This window comes from Paramisgurnus dabryanus, chromosome 9 (genome assembly GCF_030506205.2).
Source record: "Paramisgurnus dabryanus chromosome 9, PD_genome_1.1, whole genome shotgun sequence".
Classification (NCBI taxonomy): Eukaryota; Metazoa; Chordata; class Actinopteri; order Cypriniformes; family Cobitidae; genus Paramisgurnus; species Paramisgurnus dabryanus.
The window spans coordinates 30,491,319-30,510,937 of NC_133345.1; the positions used below are offsets into that span (position 1 = coordinate 30,491,319).

At 34.5% G+C, this 19,619-nt stretch overlaps 1 protein-coding gene across 3 annotated transcripts in view; it reads right to left on the reverse strand.

Annotated features, from left to right (window-relative positions):
- LOC135773845 (protein unc-13 homolog C) overlaps positions 1–19,619 on the reverse strand; it is a 178,893-nt gene that overhangs the window by 45,262 nt on the left and 114,012 nt on the right. For all 3 annotated transcript variants that reach the window (XM_065283701.1, XM_065283702.1, XM_065283700.1), the window contains exon 19: positions 4,971–5,097. In XM_065283701.1, the coding sequence (XP_065139773.1) occupies positions 4,971–5,097 (127 nt within the window). The remainder of the gene's footprint in view (positions 1–4,970; positions 5,098–19,619) is intronic.

Genomic DNA, 19,619 nt, shown 5'->3' on the forward strand with positions numbered 1-19,619 from the left:
GTCACATTTGCGACAGTTTTTTCCATCTGAAAACTAGCAAAGTGGATATGAACACAACTAAAAGGTGCAGTGTGTGCATTTTAGCGGCATCTAGTGGTGAGGTTGTGAATTGCAACCAACGGATTAGTCCACGGCTCATCCCTCGCTTTTGAAACACATAGAGAAGCTACGGTAGCCACCACCAGACAAACATGTCATCATCTGAGACAACTTAGTAAAAAAATTGTCCTTTAAGGGCTTCTGTAGAAAAATGGCGGCACAAAATGGCGACTTCCATCTAAGGGGACCCTCCGTGTATGTAAATAAAAAGGTCTCGTTCTAAGGTAATAAACACATAACAGTTCATTAATAAAAAGGTCTTTATACACACCTGATAATATAGTTTTGTATATTATTTTGCATTTCTGTCAACAGATCCTTCTAAAAATTACACACTGCACCTTTAAGTGCACCTGCGCCTAAGACCATGTGCTTAAATCGTTAAATGTTGTTGTTATTTTTAAACTCATTTCTTTGGAATATGTCTCTGAAGATGCTGGTTTGACACTAAGCAAATGTTTTTTTCCATTTAGGAATTATACCGTATGTACTAGCTGGAGGAATTTGCTTGCTAAAAATGTTCAAATAACAGCTTTAGCTTTAAATGTGTTTTTGTATTAATGGTTTATAAAAGCAAAAGCCACTTGAGGATATTAAGTAATCTAGTAAACACTCTGCCTGTTGTGCATAAATCCCGCTGGCAGGGAGGACGACTGATCACTGTTAAAATCCAATAAAAAGAATGATGTGATAATCACAGTATTTTACCATCGACTTAAAACAGTAATGGGAAACATGCTGAGCAAATGTTAACGGCTTAGAGTTCAGACACAACTGAGATTGTAATAAACTGTGTGTTGCTAATGATAAAATCTAGTGATGATGATGTCATATTGTTACTCTGTTATTCTGCAGTTAGCTTAGACAATTTTTATTTAGTCTCAGGTGTGCTATAAATTCTTGTTTATTATGAAACATTTATAATTTAGGAAACTAGGAAAAGTCCAATAAATTCCTAAAAACTGGTTCCCACACCTTAGTTAACGTCAAATTCAAGGACCTTTCAAGGACTTTCCAGGTCCAATACCCTCAAATTTAAGGACTAAATGTGGGGACACATTTCAAGTGAGAGCAAGGTTACATCGTTTTACCTTTTAAGATACATTCTTACAGGGGAACTCTTTCGAGGGAACTCGCGCTGCGTCACTGCGGTGACACTTTGGGGACATTTCCAGGAGTGAGTGCGTCTGAATGTGTATATAAATTCAACCAATGGTGAGGCTTAACGAAAGAGACAGCATGATGCTGGAGCCAGGAAGTATATCGCTATCTGAAATATTGCCAAAGACGGCTTTACACACTGTAAAAAAAATCCGTAGAAATTGCAGCTGGGTTGCCGGTAATTTACCGTAGATTTACATTTATGTTATTTACTGGCAACATTTTGTTCAAAGTTAAATGAACATTAAACATTTACAAGTCTTTGTCTTTACAGAGTAAAACTAAAAAAACAGCATCAAGCAAAACATTCTGGAAAACAAAATCTGAAGCAAAAAACAGAAAAAGGTTGATGATGATTTCTGGTTCCCAGAATGCTTTGCATGAGGCTGTTATTGTATAGTTTTATTCTGTAAAGATAAAGACTTGTTAATATTTAAAATTTATTTAACTTTGAACAAACTCTTGCCAGTAAATAACATAAATGTAAATCTACGGTAAATTACCGGCAACCCAGCTGCAATAACATTGTAATTTCTACGGAATTTTTTTACAGTGCAGGGACGCAGTATGGCAAGGGAGACGCAGCGTCTCGTTCCCTTCTCAGGAAACAACAGTTACATACATAACCCAAGACGTTTTCATGTGTCAAACACAACTGTGCAAAAAAGCATTTTGGTATGAATCAAATATAAGCATTTAAAGTGAACAGTTTAGCACGTGTCCTTAAAAAGTCTAGAATTTTTATGATATTATACACTACACAGGGAATAATATGGATTTTTTTCCTGAAAACTTCTTGCATAAAATAGATTCAAGCACTTTCAATGACCTGTATCTTATGTATGTATTTTTTCAAAAACTTCCCAGGGTCTTGAAGGATTTCAAGGACCCGTGGGAACCCTGTTAAATGACCACTAGCTTTGAATCCTTTCACAAAACAACATTCAAAAGTCACTTTGGATAAAAGCGTCTGCTAAATAGATAAATATCATACACACACTCTGATTCGTCCTCCTCTTTACTTTTTGAATGCAGACTTGTGATTGGTTTCTTTGGACCTATTCAACAATCTACACTGTAACAACGCAAGCTGGTTGTTTTATATGCATATCTCCCATCGTCTCCTCGAAGTGTAACTAATGTTAATAACTACGATGGGCGGAGCAGCTCCTCTGTGCCTCCACAGTGAAATCAATTCTCCTCAATGTAGCTTTTGATTGACAGGTGTGTTGCTCTACCCTGATGGTCTGTCCCTTCTGTCAAGCCACCTCTCCACACTCATAACTCACGCTAATGAATGAGTGAATTTCAACCACAGACAGCAGCCAATCAGAGCCAAGCATGTGTCTCTACTGTAGGTTCAGTACAGATGCTTTGTGGGTAATGTATGGATGTCAGGCTTACAGTTTCTATCAATACTTTTGGTACTTTTATTCTGAGGAAGCATTCAGACTGTGTCTCAGCACAAATATTAGATGTGAAAATAACTGACAGGATATATATATTATGAAATATAACATGAAATGTAAGATTAATGGTATATAATCCACAATATGTTCTTATAAAACACTATCAAACAGAAACACTAGCGGAAAATGTAACACTGGTTTACAAAACCAGTCATACGGGTAAATTTTTTAAATTGATATTTATTCATCATCTGATTTATTATTACTATTTATTACAACTATTCTATAACTGGAAAATTGAAAAAATTACCTTTAAAGTTGTCCAAATGAAGTTATTAGCAACACATATTATTAACTCTTTCTCCGCCATTGACAAGTAATCTCGTCAGTTAAGAGAAAACAGTTGAATAAATAATGTGTTCCTAATAAATAACGTGAATTTTTATGTTAATCTGCAATACCGGGATTATCCACTAGAATTTATAAAAATACTGATGCCAAAATTTTATTTACTAATTTTAAACTCTGAGTAAGTATTGATGTTTTGAATCTGATCTCTAACAAAATTCCTTCACAAAAATGCAACTATTTCAGCTTTTTGCTAAAAAAAATTTTTTTTAAAGAAAATACCCATATTTAAGAGTTTATAAGCAGATAAAAAAATTAAATAGGACGACATTTTGTTTGTTTATTGTTTGTTTGAAAGCAGAGGGTCTTTCATTTAATATATTTGTATGTTTATATACTTTTAAAAGAACATTTTCCTGGAAGGCATTTTGTGAAAATCACAAAAAATGCTGGCAGGCAACTTTTTAAAAAATGGCTGGCGGGGAATGAGTTAATGATAAATACATGTTTGATATATTAACAGTAGAAAATGTACATAATATCTTAATAAAATATGATCTTTACTTAATATCTTATGATTTTGGGCATAAAAAATATACTATACACTGTAAAAAATGATTTTCAAGAAAAAAAATCTTAGTATTTTTGTCTTGTTTTCAGTAAAAATTTCTAAAAATGTTCTTGATGTGCAAAACAACCCAAGAAAATAAGTCTAGTTTCTAGACCAAAAACATAAAATTTAAGTGATTTTGTGCATAAAACAAGCAAAAAAAATCTGCCAATAGGGAATTTTTCTTGAATTTAGTGTTCAAGAAAAATTTTCAAGATTTTTTGCTTACCCCATTGGCAGATTTTTTGGCTTGTTTTATGCACAAAATCACTTAAATATTTTTGGTCTAAAAACTTATTTTCTGGGGTCGTTCTGCTCATCAAGAAAAAGCATCTTAATTTAAGAATTTTTTCATCATTTTGACCTATACAATGTATTTTTGGCTATTGCTACAAATATACCCATGATACTTTTGACTGATTTTGGTCCAGGGTCACAAATATTGCTGCACTTATGTTCAAAATTATGAAAATGTGTTTTAAATGCTTAATCTTAAAGGCCTGGTTTCACAGACAAGGCTTATCCTAAGCCAGGACTATGCCTTAGTTAGGATATTTATGTAACTTTTATAAAAATACCTTAAAAAAAAATACATTACTGATGTGCATTTTGAGACATAACAATAACACTGGCATTTTAAGATATATCAATTTTTAAGTTATTTTCAGTTAAGACAGCTCAAACATTAATTTTAGTCTGGGACTATAGCCTTAAGCATTTTCCGTAAAACTATGTGCTTAAAGTGTAGGTTTAAACGCATAATGTATAAATATAAACAAATGAGAAAGAAACATAGTATTAATTTTATTTTTATATTATATGGAAAATAGCATTTAAATGTTTATAAACTGGTAAATATGTAAACATCAACAGAAAACCAAACATGCACTGCAAAAAATGACTTTCTTGCTTATTATTTTTGTCTTGTTTCCAGTAGAAATTTCTAAAAAATTGTAAATAAATTTTAAAACAAGCAAACATTTCTGCCAATGTGGTTGAATTAAGTGTTTAAGAAAAAAGAAATCTTATCAAGATTTATTTCTCACCCCATTGGCAGATATTTTTGCTTGTTTTAAGCACAAATTCACTTAAATTGTATATTTTTTTTGTCTAAAAACTAGAACTATTTCAAGAAAAAGCATCTTAATTTATGATTTTTTTTTTTATATTTCTACTGAAAACAAGACAAAAATACTAAGTAAGAAAGGGATTTTTTTCAGTGTGAATTTACACTCAACTAATAAATTCAAAGAAAGAGGACGTGTTCACTTCTTCATGACCACCACAAGCTGATGCTGTGAACTTAACTGCAAGTATGACAGATAAGATATATGGATACTTACAGGGAATATTCAGGAGGAATTCCCTTAAAGGCAGGCAGATCCCGGACATATTCATTGTGGAACCATTTCACTTTGAAGTGTAAATTCATGTACTCAGTGCTCTTGCATAGACGATGCTTATCGTGTTCTGCAAAAAAAAAAAAAAAAAAAGAAAGAAACATGAGTGAATGTTTTAAGATCGTAATGTCACACAGCATGCTATAACGGCATGCTATAATAAATGATCTGTGGCGTATTTTGAGCTGAAACTCAAACACATTCACAAACCAAACCACAGTATCTCAATTCTGCAATGAACTTCCATCACACATTGTGTCACCATTTAGACTTCTCGTAAAACACCTGAGGCATAGTTCAGAACACTATTAAGTCTTTATGCTATAAAGAAAAATACACAAATAACATTAAATAAATGGCAGGTTTTAAAGTTATGCCGCCATGCTGTGAACTGCAGTGTTGTCTGAGTTCTTGTGTGATGTTTTGTGGATCTGCACTTGCACACAGTGTGACAGTGACCACAGCGGGCCGAGCTTGTCTCAAAAGATGAAAACATGCACACCTGTGCAGACAGAGTCAGAGTCCCGCGGGGCTGCTGTGATATACTTTGACTGCTCAGATAATAAAGGTCAGAGAGGATTGTGGGTAGACATAGGAACAGACCTCAACCCACAACAGCTGCTACTGAAAATCCACACACAGTGAGGAAAGACCGGATACCAGAAAACTCTTACAGTCATTAAAGGAACCCAGAAGGGAGAAACAGAGAGCTTAAAAAATAACGATGGGAAAACAGTGAGACAAAAAGTGAGTTGTTTACTGCAGTCGTCAAATGTAGAAATCACCAGCGGGACACAAGAGATGGGGAACTCTGAGAATATACTGTATGCACAGTAACCTTGCAGTTTCTATACTTCAAACATGAAGATATATCACTTCTCGAAGAAATATTAAATTAATATCAACTCATGAAAGCATCGCTTTAAACAAGCATGCATGCATGACACTCCTGAATATCTACAGTACATGAAAAACATTCATCAGATCTTAAAATCCCATTTGTGACCGTAAAGGTGGTTTACATTTATTCAGTCCCTCCAGAAAAACGGGGTTATGCGATCGCATGATTCAATGCATAATCAGCCAAAGTCCGCATATTTATGCGAGGGTCGCATTTTTTAAATACGCCGCAATTTCACCACATGAATTGCAGATTTCTGCTTTCAAAATATGTGGGGCTTGCATGATTTCATAATCCCCGCATTTTCATAGCAAACAGTCATATATATTTTAGCAGAAAGTTGAAAAATGTTGCATTTACTTCACACATCCGCAGCCAAGTCCCCTGTTGTCATGGAAATGTTAGGAAGTGATGTAATTATGCTACGTGAACATCAATGAAGAGCATCAAGTTCCCGCAATTTTGGCAAGTTCCAAAAAGATATGACAAAAAGTTTTTGTTTGTGGCAAAAATATGGTGGGATAATACAGTGCAGTACCTACAATTTACAGTACTATAATTATTCGATATACAATATCAATTTTTACACTTTTGTACCTAAAAGGTGCATATTGGTACCTCAAAGGTACATATTTGTGGTACATATTAGGACCTTTGTAAAGGTACCATCACCGTGACTTTGTTTGTACCTTTTTTCCATCATCTTCCATATATACACTGCAAAACATTTCTTAGTATTTTTGTCTTGTTTTAGTAAAAATATCAAAAACTTCTTTAATTAAGATGCTTTTTCTTGATAAGCAAAACGACCAAAGAAAATAAGTCTAGTTTTTAGACCAAAAATATCAAATTTAAAGTGATTTTGTGCATAAAAAAGCAAAAAAATCTGACAATGGGGAAAGCAAAATTTTTTTCTTAAACACTAAATTCAAGAAAAAAAATTCTTACCCAATTAGCAGATTTTTTTGCTCGTTTTATGGCCAAAATCACCTGAATTTGATATATATATTTTTTTTAGATATTTTTACTAAAAAATGTGTCCTGAAAAATCGGTATAACAGCCACGTAATAGCTTACTCGGGAATTATGTCCTTTAAGAGACGACTTCAAATAACATAGATCATTTCTACAGAGCCGCGGTCTCTCTTTTTCTTTGTCTTTATTTCGTTACCAGCGCATCAGCAATCACATTGCTGTCATAGAGTTTGAGCATACAGTACTTTTAAAACACAATCGATCAAAGAATTGCAGAAGTATGACTTTATGAATCATGTAATTCACTTTATTGAAAAGTAATTTCAGAATTATCCTGCGATCGTCGCACCATGATCAAAATAAACTCTTTTACTGCAGTAATAATATTTAACAGGTAAACTTTTAACGCAGGTTTGAAAGGAAACTAAACATTTAGTCATGTGTCAATCATCATTAAAATCATATCGTAAACGGTGGTCTCTGTGCCTCCGCACCCAGTGTTACATACATACATCAACTCAACTTTGATCAAAGTTTACTAGTTACCCATTGCCAGATTAATCCTGCCTTTCACACAGCTATATCCCAGGTTTTCCTAGGAGGTTAACCTGAGTTAACATAGTGAGCCCTAAACTGTGGAATGGCCCATGTATTATTGATTATTTTTCTGAGAAATATTTGGGATTAAATGGCTTAACATGTTTAGTCTAATATTGAAACAAATCTAATCGTCCTTACTGTTTTAGGGCAACCAAATATTTGGTATATGTTTGAAAATATCAACATGCATAAAAAGAAAATGATGATCTAATGCACAACAGTCATTTTACATAATCCATTTAAAATTGAACAAAGAAAAATTTGTGTTCTTCCGCGTTTCCTATTAAACTGACATTTAGTGAGATGAAGGACTTTCTCACTTACGTGACCTGTTTCTAAATATTCACAGTACGATTTAAAACATTTAAACTACTGTATCAGACTGTGTTTATGAACATCTAAGTGCATTAGTGTCAGTCATTCATTCATTCAAGTTTCTGCATTAATGCAGCGTAAACTTCTGATTTCAGGCCCTTTGGCTAAATTTACACGCTGTTGTGTTTCTGTGCCGGACCTGGAGCCAAGGGTCACCCGAACCTACGACCTGACAAACAGCTCTTCATGAGTAATACTGCCTGTACGTCATAAAAAAACATTTGAAGGATCACTAATAAATAAAAGAAAAGAAAAGAAAAATTCAACATCATTTTGTATTTTTTGCAGTTCTCGATTCTTACACTTATAAATATGTTTTCCATTCTGCTTCTGAGGCACGACTGCATTATGCAAATGATTATTCAAACAAATGAAGAACTTTTTTTAGCTGCTCATCATGCAAACTCAGAAGTGATAAATGACAACAGCAGGTTTAATTCCTGACAGCCGACTGGACGTCGTTATATTGTGTGGATATGGGAATGTCGGTGATTGCTGATTTATCTTAAAGAAACTGCTCTGGCTGCACTACAGGGAAAAGTCGCTTGGAGAGTAACGTGAGGAATATCAGATGCCCTCTTTCACATTAACATCAAAGTGTTCAATCCATATTTCATTTCCTAACAGGAGTTTTTCCCCTGCAAATAAAGTCCTGATAAACACCTGCTACTTTTTTCCAGATACACAATGTTAAATCCAGCCGTGAGTCATTTAAAGCTAATTTGTTTGAGAACGATGCTGTAAAAATTTATTCATTTACAAGGAGAGAATCAATGGTTGGGTGAATCGCATGAAGCCTGTCAAAAACATATCAAACAACCAGAGTTATTATCGTTAACTAAAACAAACTGAAATTATTAAAGGTGCTCTGTGTACATTTTTGCAACATCTAGAGGTGAGATTGTGAATTTCAACCAACAGCGAAAACGTATAGAGAACCTACAGTAGCCACCACAGGACAAACGATATAGTGACAAAACGCACTTTGTAGAGCAGTTTGTCTGTTTAGGGCAAAATAGCAACTTGCATGTAGGGGGACCTGCGGTGTATGCCAATAAAAGCGGTTCATTCTAAGATAATAAAAACATTTCCATTATGTAATGTTTATGCACCACTGATAATATAGTTATGTATATTATATTGCATTGCTGTCAATAGATCCTCCTAAAATGTACACATTGTAACTTTAAAAATATGTCTGTTAACTCTTTTCCCGCCATTGACGAGTTATCTTGTCAATTAAGAGAAAATAGTTTTTACGGTAATCTGTAAATCTGCTATTATGCACTAGATGGCGCTCTTACCCAATTTATAAAAAACTCATGCAAAAAACTAATTTAATCAAATTTTAAACTCTGTGTATGTTTTGATCATTGCTCTGAATCTGATTTTTAACAAAAGTCCTTTACAAAAATGCAATTATCTCAGCTTTTTGTTCAAACTTTTTCAAAAAACATATTTAGGAGGTTATAAAAAGAACAAATAAAGATAGGATGAAACTTTCCCCCCATTTTGTTTGTCTGTTTGTTTGAAAGCAGAGGGTCTGTTCTTTCATTTGATATATTTGTATGTTTATATGTTTATAGAAGAACATTTTGTTCAACATTAGCATTTTGTAAAACTTTTGTGAAAATCACAAAAATGCTGGCTTTAAAAAAAAAGGGGGGGCTGGAGGAGGATGAGTTAATTGAAATCAAAAAAGCCTTAATTTTAAACTTGAAGTTAATGACAATTAGAAATACCTTAGCAAAATATTATTAATTGAAACAAAACAAAAACTAAACAAAAACTAAATCTGAAATAAAAAATACATTTAATTAAAATCAACATTAGCCTGAAAAAATAAAAAAACATGAAAAAAGCTTATAGCAAAGCTATTCAAAATTAAACTAAAATTAATATGACAGCTAAAAAATATAAAATCTAATTTAAAATAGTAATGAAACTAAAATGTACAAAAAATAAAAAATTACATTTAAATTGTATTTTTTCCAAATTAATTTATGATGATTTAAAGACTTTATAATAAGTATACTAAAATAGCTTTTTCTTTCCACAAAGTATAATTCTTTCTAAACTTTAGAGTATCTTTTCAAACCTGTAATCTGTGCTTTAGATATACATAAAAGTCACAAGCAGACCTCAGGTTTAACTGTGAATGGATGTTGATAAAAATCATGTGATGCACTATGACAGCTCAGCTTTAATTTCTTGACCTCAAGGCTCACACGAGTGCCAGCAATGCACAGTGAAGACACAAATGTTGTTTGGAAATGCGAACGCCCGGCGGCCTCGAGTGCCATCCACCCACATACAGTATACAGGGTTCCAGTGGACTGTGTGTCCACCTCCGTCATTTTAAGGTTTATTCAGTACGATCCCCTCATCTGAGACAGGCCCTTATTAAGCTCCGGGCACATCCAGCGTGGGCTTTTCTGACAGAACAAATTTAAGCGCAGTTGAACTTTGAACACAGGGGCATTATGCTACCGTTACACAACAGCGAGTCAGAGATTCCTGCTTTGTACTTTGTGCATACTTTCATTCAAAATGCCAGGCCAATTAAAGGTGCACTGTGTAACTTTTAGAAAAATCTCTAACCAGAAATGCAAAATAATATACATAACTATATTATCAGTGCTGTATAAAGACCTTACATAATGAACTGTATTGTTTTTATTACCTGAGAATGAGACGTTTTCATCTACATACACCGTATTTCGCGCCGCCATGTTTCTACAGTAGCCCTAAATGGACAAACTGTTCTATAGAGCGCATTTTGTCACTACGTTGTCTCAGACGATGACGTATTTGTCCTGTGGTGGTCGCCGTAGCTTCACTATGCGTTTCGAAAGGGAGGGGTGAGCTGTGGGTTGAGTTGTTGGTTGCAATTCACCGTCTCACCTCTAGATGCCACTAAAAATCTACACAGTGGACCTTTAAATGAACATTTGGAGATTATCACCACTACAACAACATCTATTGACAGATAACATCAATACGTTAAATGAAATTGAAACATATCAGACTTTTTAAACCTATGCATTTGCATTAGTGATATTCCTCTCTGGCTATTGACGTCTGTATTGATAGCTGAAAAACATATTGGTCAACCACTTTTTCTAACATTCCCAGTTAACCCCAAAGGAAAAGACAAAATACTGTGGAGTAAAAGAATTGATGATGATGACGATTTGAAGGTTTAGTCAAGAAGCAGGTGCTCTGATGAGAACTCTTGACTCTTCATATAAAGCACGATTTGTTATAAAACCTTAAGTGAAAAATGCAATAGATGCAAAGTGCAAATGTAATGATTATCAATTATGAATAAATTACAACTTCTATTCAAGATAGTGGGCACAATTACTCAAGTAAAATGAAAAGTACAGCAATAATGAGATGTGATAATGAAATAAGGGAAATGTGTTTAAACCGAGCTCATAACTGACTTAAAGTATAATATAGCCCAATTCTAATCAATGCTCTCTCCAGCATCAAAGATGAGATTTCAACCCGGGCTAATTTTCCCTTCTAAAATTAAAAAGCCACATGTCTCCAAAGTGTATAACTACAGCTCTTAATATCATTTATCATAAGTTATGCACTGAAACATCTTCCTCTCAGACTGCACTTCACACATAACTATAATGTTAGACCTGAAATACATCGGTTTACATTCTCCTAAACATGAGGGGGACAAAATGTTTTTGCATTTTTTGGTGAAATATTTATTTATTTAAATTAAATTCAGATTTAACACAAGGTTCTGCTACTTAACCAGGGTCTATGTAACCAGCATATATAGCATATAGGTAGAGAGAAGGTGTATTTTGTCTAGTGTGTGAAAATTCAAAATAAACAGCAAAATATTAAATTTAAGAGTTTGTTTTTACTGAAATAAATGTTCTCACCAAGTAAAGTACTGATAAAAGGTACCGCTGGGTACTGTTACCAAATTTCAGGTATTAAAAAAACGCCACCCAACCCTAAGCTGTGTCTGAAACCGCTCCATCGTTCACTAATTCACTATTCCCTATATAGCAAATGACAATTGAGTCCACTATATGAGGAAGAAGGAAAGAGAAAATGAGTGAGCGATTTCGGACACTGACGTAAATCCCATGCATCGTAGAGCTGTCGCAGAGATTCGTCATAAACCCTTACACCTGTGTGGCTTTATTGATTGTACTGTGAGACGGTAAAGTTTACTTTCTCACTGTTTGTTATATCATTTGTCATGTTTATTGTATTAGTTAATAATAAAGAGAACAAAACAACTGCTTATCATATTTATTTACTATTGTTTATTTATTAATTAATAAAAATGTGCACTATATTGTAAATAAAAGATATCGCAATTATTTTGAATTTGTTTTAATTCTCCATTCAATTGATATCCCTGCACATATATTTCTTGCTAATGTGGTTGTTTTCACTTATTGCAGTTTTTTTGTTGTGATGAAATTCAGTCATTCAGTCTTTGCGGCAGAACATAAAATGAACTTGAGTAAAAATCATGCCATTAGAAAACTTTATAGCACACAAATTGTAGTCAGTATTTGTAGCTGAAATGGTACAGCTTGAATGTAAGTCCCTTTGGATAAAAGCATCTGTCAATTGCATAAATGAATGTGTTCCTCAATTTCCCACATTGAATCAATAAGGTACCATCCATCCATTAAAAAATCCATCTTTCAATCCATGTTTACACAAGATAATGACACAATGTTTATTAAAAGATCAAATCTAAAAAAAAACATGTAATCAGTAAATAAATGTTGCTATGCAACAAAAATAATGAGTGCAACATCAATGAGCAAAACAATCTTCAGTTTCATAAGTAAGGAATAATTGAAGACGTTGCATTGAATTGTTCGAAAATAATGTACACCCAAGGTGGTAATGTGGCACGACACAAAGCGGAGTGCACCTTTACACTGCAGGTTTTTTTTATCTAATAAAATATGAAAATATATTTTCCCAAATATTTAATATAGGTCTATGGGGAATTACACGCAACATACATAGGATTTGTTTTTAATGACCCGACCCAACCCAACCTGCCCAGCAAATAAAGTGACAATATCTTTACCCGACCCACGGTTTTCCAACGCATCACTTGTATAGACCACCACCACACACACAATCAAATACACTCACACACCATCCTCTGAGGTTTAGTATCAATGATTTCTCAAGTCAGACCCCTTGTCTACTTTCGACACACCACTCAGCTTATTTCTCCTGTTGTTTACATTGATTAGAAACACCGAGAGACAAACAGACTCAATGGACCAGCTGATCATGGCTATCAAACACTGTCAATATGAGACTGTCAAGAGTTTGTTGTGTGAAGACCGAGGAGACAGGAATGTTTTACCTGCTGATGCACATTACAACGTGACACAGCTGGCTTTTAAAAGAAACCACAACATTATTTTCTGTCCAAAAGCTTTTTTGCTTCTCGCCTATGTATGGCTGAATAGGGGTGCACATTATCTGATTTCATATATAACAGCTTTCTCCCAATATATTAAAGGTATAGCGGAAGATTTTCATTTTCCGGGTGGATCACCACTGTTATTGGTCATCCCAGATGTCAATCATTCTGATTATATGTTGACGTATAACCGTCGTACGTGCTCGCCTCTACGTTCGCTTTCTGCACATGCGCACTTTCACGTGTATGTGTGTTGTGCTACGGTTTCAACAATTCATTGAATTTTCAAAATGTCTGAGGGTCGCAAGAGAAAAAGTGTCTACGAATTGTATGACAAGAAGAGAAAGGACTATAAATAAAGAAACAAGTCCAGAATGTTTATGGGAGACTATTTCACACGCTGGCGTGAGCTAAAAGGACAGGTTGGGCTTCCCACGCAAAGTTTCTACTGGAAAGGTACATTTTGTCATGCTATTTGGAGAAATCCATTTAAAATCACTGCTAGTAAAAGTTGATGTAAGCTATGATTTGCGATGCTAGCCCTGGCACAAGTCACGAACCGCACAGACACGGTAAACATGCCGACAGAAACTTGTAAACAGAGTGAAGAGAAGAACTGAGCTCCTGCACGCTCTCTCTCTGTCTCGTGCACGCGTTTAACAGGCGTTCCCTCTCCGGAGCATTTTTTTAAAAATATCGAGGGGCGGTTCTTTTAAATAATTCGGGAAAATTTTCCGCTATACGTTTAATATACCTATTATCATTATGATAATACTATGCAAATAATGTGTGGAAAAAGTAGCTTTTATAAGTGCGTTAAATATTTTAATAAATACAACAACCCTGTGATAGGGCTATACGTTCATATGGTAAGAGGTTTTCAGGTTAATAAACCATTCCGAAGCAGTTGTCTCTTTGTTTCTGCAGTTAAAAAGACAAAGATGGCAATTCTGACTATACTTTCATTATTTTAACCATTTCTTTACTTTTATTTTATTTATGGATCACTTGGGGCTATCTGATTTAACTATTTGTGCGTTGTGTTTATTCCCTCTGCACTTCAGGCATTTTGCACACATGTTCTGCACCTTGTTACTTGATTCTGACCTTATTTTTTGATTTATTATAAGGGTAAATTCTGATCTAATTAAAGTAAATTTTGGGTTGCTTTTCGTTGTAACGATGTTGCGTGCTGGCATGCAATTTAGCTAAACACACTTAAAGCTTTGCATGTCAGATTTAAAATTATATTTATGAGTTCATCAAACTAAACATCAAAATGCAAAATAATAAAGCGTAGTGTCTATAAAATCAGTCATTTCAGTATTTTTCTTGTTATGAATAAACGTTTAAGGAATTGTATATAAAGCTTAGTTTTTATCATTTACAGTAATAATCACAAATGATATGTTTTTAATCATAAATACTTTGACGTGCTAAATCTCAAAATTAAATAAGATTGCTGAACTAGTTTCCCAGGCGGGATCACATCTGTTATTTTTACGTTTAGTTATCGAAAATGTTTTTTGTTATATCTTCGTGTGATGTTCTGTTCATCGTGGCTTTAAAATGTTATGAGGAATCATTTCACGAATGTTTATACTGCCTTTCAGTTTTGGTCACTTTATCAGAAAGTTGTTTCTGTTGCTTGTGAAAAAAAATAAAAGTTAACCATTTGTTGACTACCTGTCTGGTCCCCCTCTCAACCAATGCACACACACACATGATTGACTATTAGTCGACTATATGCAAGATTCCCCATCTCTGATTTGAATATGTAAATCTAGTCTGGGACACCCCTAGTATACATCTATGCTTTCTTTCACTTTTAAACACTCTGGCAATAATGTAAATCCACATAACAGTTAAACCAATAACGCTTAAATTTTTCTTGTATCGAGTACAAACACAAGCTCTTCCCAAACAGTGAAAGTCAAGGCTCAGTTTAAACCTACCGCTCCATTGGGACTCAACTGAGATTAACAGTGAATCAATACAAGCAAACATCAGAAAAGATTTAGACCCGTCACCTGACTGGATTAAAGCAGGAGAGTTATGCTTCTTAACCATAAAGGTTTACAACTAATCGACCAATAAAAACTGACTTCTTTAGGGGTTTAGACAGATTTAAAATAGATAAGAAACACAACCAATACTGTACCATCAATCTTATTGGTATTCCCAAAATACAAATGACTTCAGTAACATCCCCCTCACAGTGAAACGTCTGAATGCTATGGCAATCGATAATAAAATAACAATACGAGTTGCACTTATTCAATAATAATGTCAGTAAACCTCACAGTTAAAATAAATCATACATGCAGAAGAAACGTGAGTACTGCACATCAACATTTATCCAATGCAATAACAAATAACAAGTAAAGCAAATGCTTAACATGATTCTTCATGCAGACTCTTATGCAACACCATTGTGGAGATTTCAGAAATAATCCAACATCTGACATTCACATACAAAAATCATTTTGATTGAAGTTACAACACTATTTGTCTGCAGAAGATTGCTGTAATATTTTGTTATTTTATGCAAGTATTTAATCTATTTCACAAACACATCTTATGTCCTGCTTACTGTCTTGTAAGCTGGGATGTACAAGTGAGCGGGGCACAAACTAACGCGGGGTTAATTGTAACACGACTACTTTACATATTTATACAAGGCCGAGCAATCTGTGCTTTTGCTTTTTTCTTACTGTCAGAAGATGATCTCCTGTAAAAATTTTGCTGTGTTTTAAGATGTTGAACAAAGAGTGTTTGTAAATTTCTTTCAATTTCTGAGTTGGGTGTGTAAGTCACCAAATTCAACCTTATATTATTTTAATCACTGTCTTGTTACTTAAATCATAACAATATTTTGAAACATGTCAGCAACTCTTAGTAACTGATAGCTGGGATTGAAAACTAAGTTTTACACAGCGGGATTAGTTGTCACACAGTGTTACAATGAAGCCTCAGGTATATGGAAGGTATTTTTGGACTTTTTTAAATTAATTAATTAAATTATAAAATAATTAATTAAATTATAAAACAAAAAATAAAATCGCAAAATATGTCCCAAATTTAAAAATGAAATGCTAAAATAAAAATTAAAACATCATATTAAATTATTTCATTTTTATTTTTAACGTGATGAAGCATCATTCCGGCCAAATTGAAATTTTTTATTAAATTGATGATTTGACAATTAATTTTCAATATAATCTTGAGTCAAGACTGACAATATTAAAATAAAAAGGCAAGCTTGAAAAGGAATCTGTAAATTCATTTTTTAAAAGGCTTTTTATTCATGCCCAAGCAATAATAGGGACAAAATCAGTGGTAATCAGTGGGTGGGGCTTACTTGCTTAAAAAAAGGGGATTGGCTGAAGCAGTGTTGCCAACTCAGTGACTGTGTTGCTTGCCAACTTAGCGACCTTATTGCTACATCTAGCAACTTTTAGACCCATTTAGCCAAACTAAGCGACTGTTTGGATGAATCTTAGCTTCACATCTGTACAGATAGGCTACTGTGTCGCTTGTACTGGCCAACGAGTGCCGGGTGGCGCTGTCACGGTGAAATGTGCGTCTACCCTCTGTGCATGGAGCTGGGCAGCGAGCAACATTTATACTGTACGAGCTGACGCGATTACATTTCAAAGGAGGAACAAACATTAAAAGAAGCTGGTCTGCTGTTATGTATGTGCGTATTTTTACACATCTGATCCGGTGAGGCGTCAGTTCAATGAATTGCAGACATACACAAACAGTCACTTACTTTTAAATGAGGGTCTACTCTGTACACTGCACTGGACACAACATAGGCTGCAGTTCTGACCATAGCTGAAGCGTGAAAGACGAGCTACGCACATAAATGCAGTGCGGTGATGTCACGGCATACAGAAATACATACAGTATTATTTCATGTTGTTAACAATACTGTTAAGAATGACTGATGCCTCACCGGATCAGATGTGTAAAAATAGGCACATACATAACAGCGGACCAGGCACTTTTTAGTGTTTGTTTCTCCTTTGAAATGTAAACAATCCACGCGTCAGCTCATACAGTCTAAATGTTGCTCACTGCCCAGCTTGGGCACAAATACATTTGCTATTTAAACAACGTGGCGCTAAACGTGAAAATGACAATTGCGCAGGGTGGAAACTAGCAAAAGACACTTGTGTTGCGCATTGCACTGCATTGCGCCGGCTGTAAGATAGAGCCCTAAGTGTTCATTTGTAGCAGAGATGTGTGTGTGTGTCAATTGTGTAAATTGTGTGATAAATCTAACTTAAACATAAGTTTTAAATGATAGAGCATAAAGCCAAAAGATGTTACTTTGTGCCCCGCTCTCCCCTACAGTGTTGTGCCACCATGCCACTATTAGATGTTGTTTTAGGAATGATATAGTGAGTGACCATATATAATTATTTCTCTTTATTAGTAAACATCCAGAAAATACTGGAAATGTGTATGCACTAAAAAACAGGAAAACAAGAGAGAAAAAGTAGCTTTGTGTATTTAGTTTGAGCTCCCTTTACACTTCAGCAATAGCAGGACCCTGCAGACTCTCTTAAACCCAAATAAAAGGAAATCCTAATTTATAATTGTAATCTAATTTTTTATGATTTTAGGTCTTCAGTCTCCTCAAAAGAGTTCAAGATGTGTTTAGTGCCAAGGCAGGTTTGCCAAAACTTTGCTAAAACAACAATGCTAGTGACTGTACTGCTGTTAGGGATTTTTTCTGATATTGTACCTCAAATCTAGACCATAAGCACATAAAAAGATGCTAGACTGCCTTACACGAGTCTAAGCTTGGAACTGTGAACAATTTCACAGCTTGTTGAACAACATTCACAACAATAGTCTGACTCTTGCCGCAGATTTTTTTTTCCAGGATATCACTGCCTAATCGACTTGAGGTGTGTGGTACACAACAGGCCTGTCGAGTTTTGTGTGACTGTGTCCTAATTCACAAAATAAAGTACATATTTACCTAAAGCATAAAGCAGTTAACGTAATCTTTCAAGAAAATAACTTCAGATTTAATTTGTAGCATGAATTACAAACTGGCAGACGAATCAAAGTGATTTTCTGTGCTAATGTGCATCAAATCAGAGAAAATGTCAATAAAGCGTTGGTTGAAATGAACCTGGAAAATTAAGAAGAGATAAAGCGAGCGAAAGAAAATCCACTGTGTTTTCTGACCTCTGTCGGTCTGTTATATTACGTTACATTAACTTACAATGTGATTCACTGCTCAGGAAAATTAACCACCTTCATCTTTCAACCCACTGCAAGACCAAAGTGCATCAAAGTCTTCATTAAACCACACACACAGACATTTCCTGCTAAGTGCTTCTGGGTAAGACTTGGACAAATGTATTGGGGACTAAGGATTGAATAAACAGGTCACAGAGAAAGATGCAGATATGGAGAGAGAGGGAGAGAGAGAGAGAGAGAGAGACCTCTGGAGGATGAGCGAGACCTTCAACTGCCCTAAACTTCCTAAAGTGCTTTTAGTCCATGACTCGGTCAACATTAGCAGCTGTTATCTGTAAACTGCAAAAAAGTTCAGTATATTATTTGCATGCTGAAGGAATCTTGACATAAACATCATAATGTGAATAAATGCAAGCTTAATTGCTTTTCATTCGTTTTTTTTTTTTAAAGCACAGATTTGCATTTCTAAATGCAATTTAAAGTCAAAAGTCGCTTTCTTTCAGTCTTGGAAGTAAAATTAGCAGGCTTTTAATTGCTGTAAATGTATGGATAGCCTACAAGATCTGTGCAATTTCAAAGAATAATTTACAAATATGCAAGAAAAGGTTTGTACTCTAAAAATACTTTATTTGTAACAAACAGGAGATAAATAATTTACAAACATGTGGAGAGCCTTCAGCCCTCGGACAGCGTTGTGTTTCGAAAAGCATTCCTTGAAAAAGAAAATCATCATATACAATAAATCTGTGGGGTAGCATTTAAAAACAAATCAAAATAAATGGAATATTTGCATTTGTTTAAAGCAAAACATTCAATTACTCACCAGGCTCCAAGTGAAGCAGCTCTTTAAGCCTTCTAATCGGTCCTCATTTATGTCCAAGAGACTCAATAATATCTTTAACAATTTATTCCTTTAATTTTTCATATTTAAAAACGTTTGTGTGCTGCTGTGCATCCATGTGTGTGATAAGCAAATGTGAGTTGCTGTCCCGTTTATAGGCGCATATTACTAACGCGCTCATTAAATAACAAAAACAATATTGCGCCATAGACTTTAGACCAGGTTCAGGTCTATTTT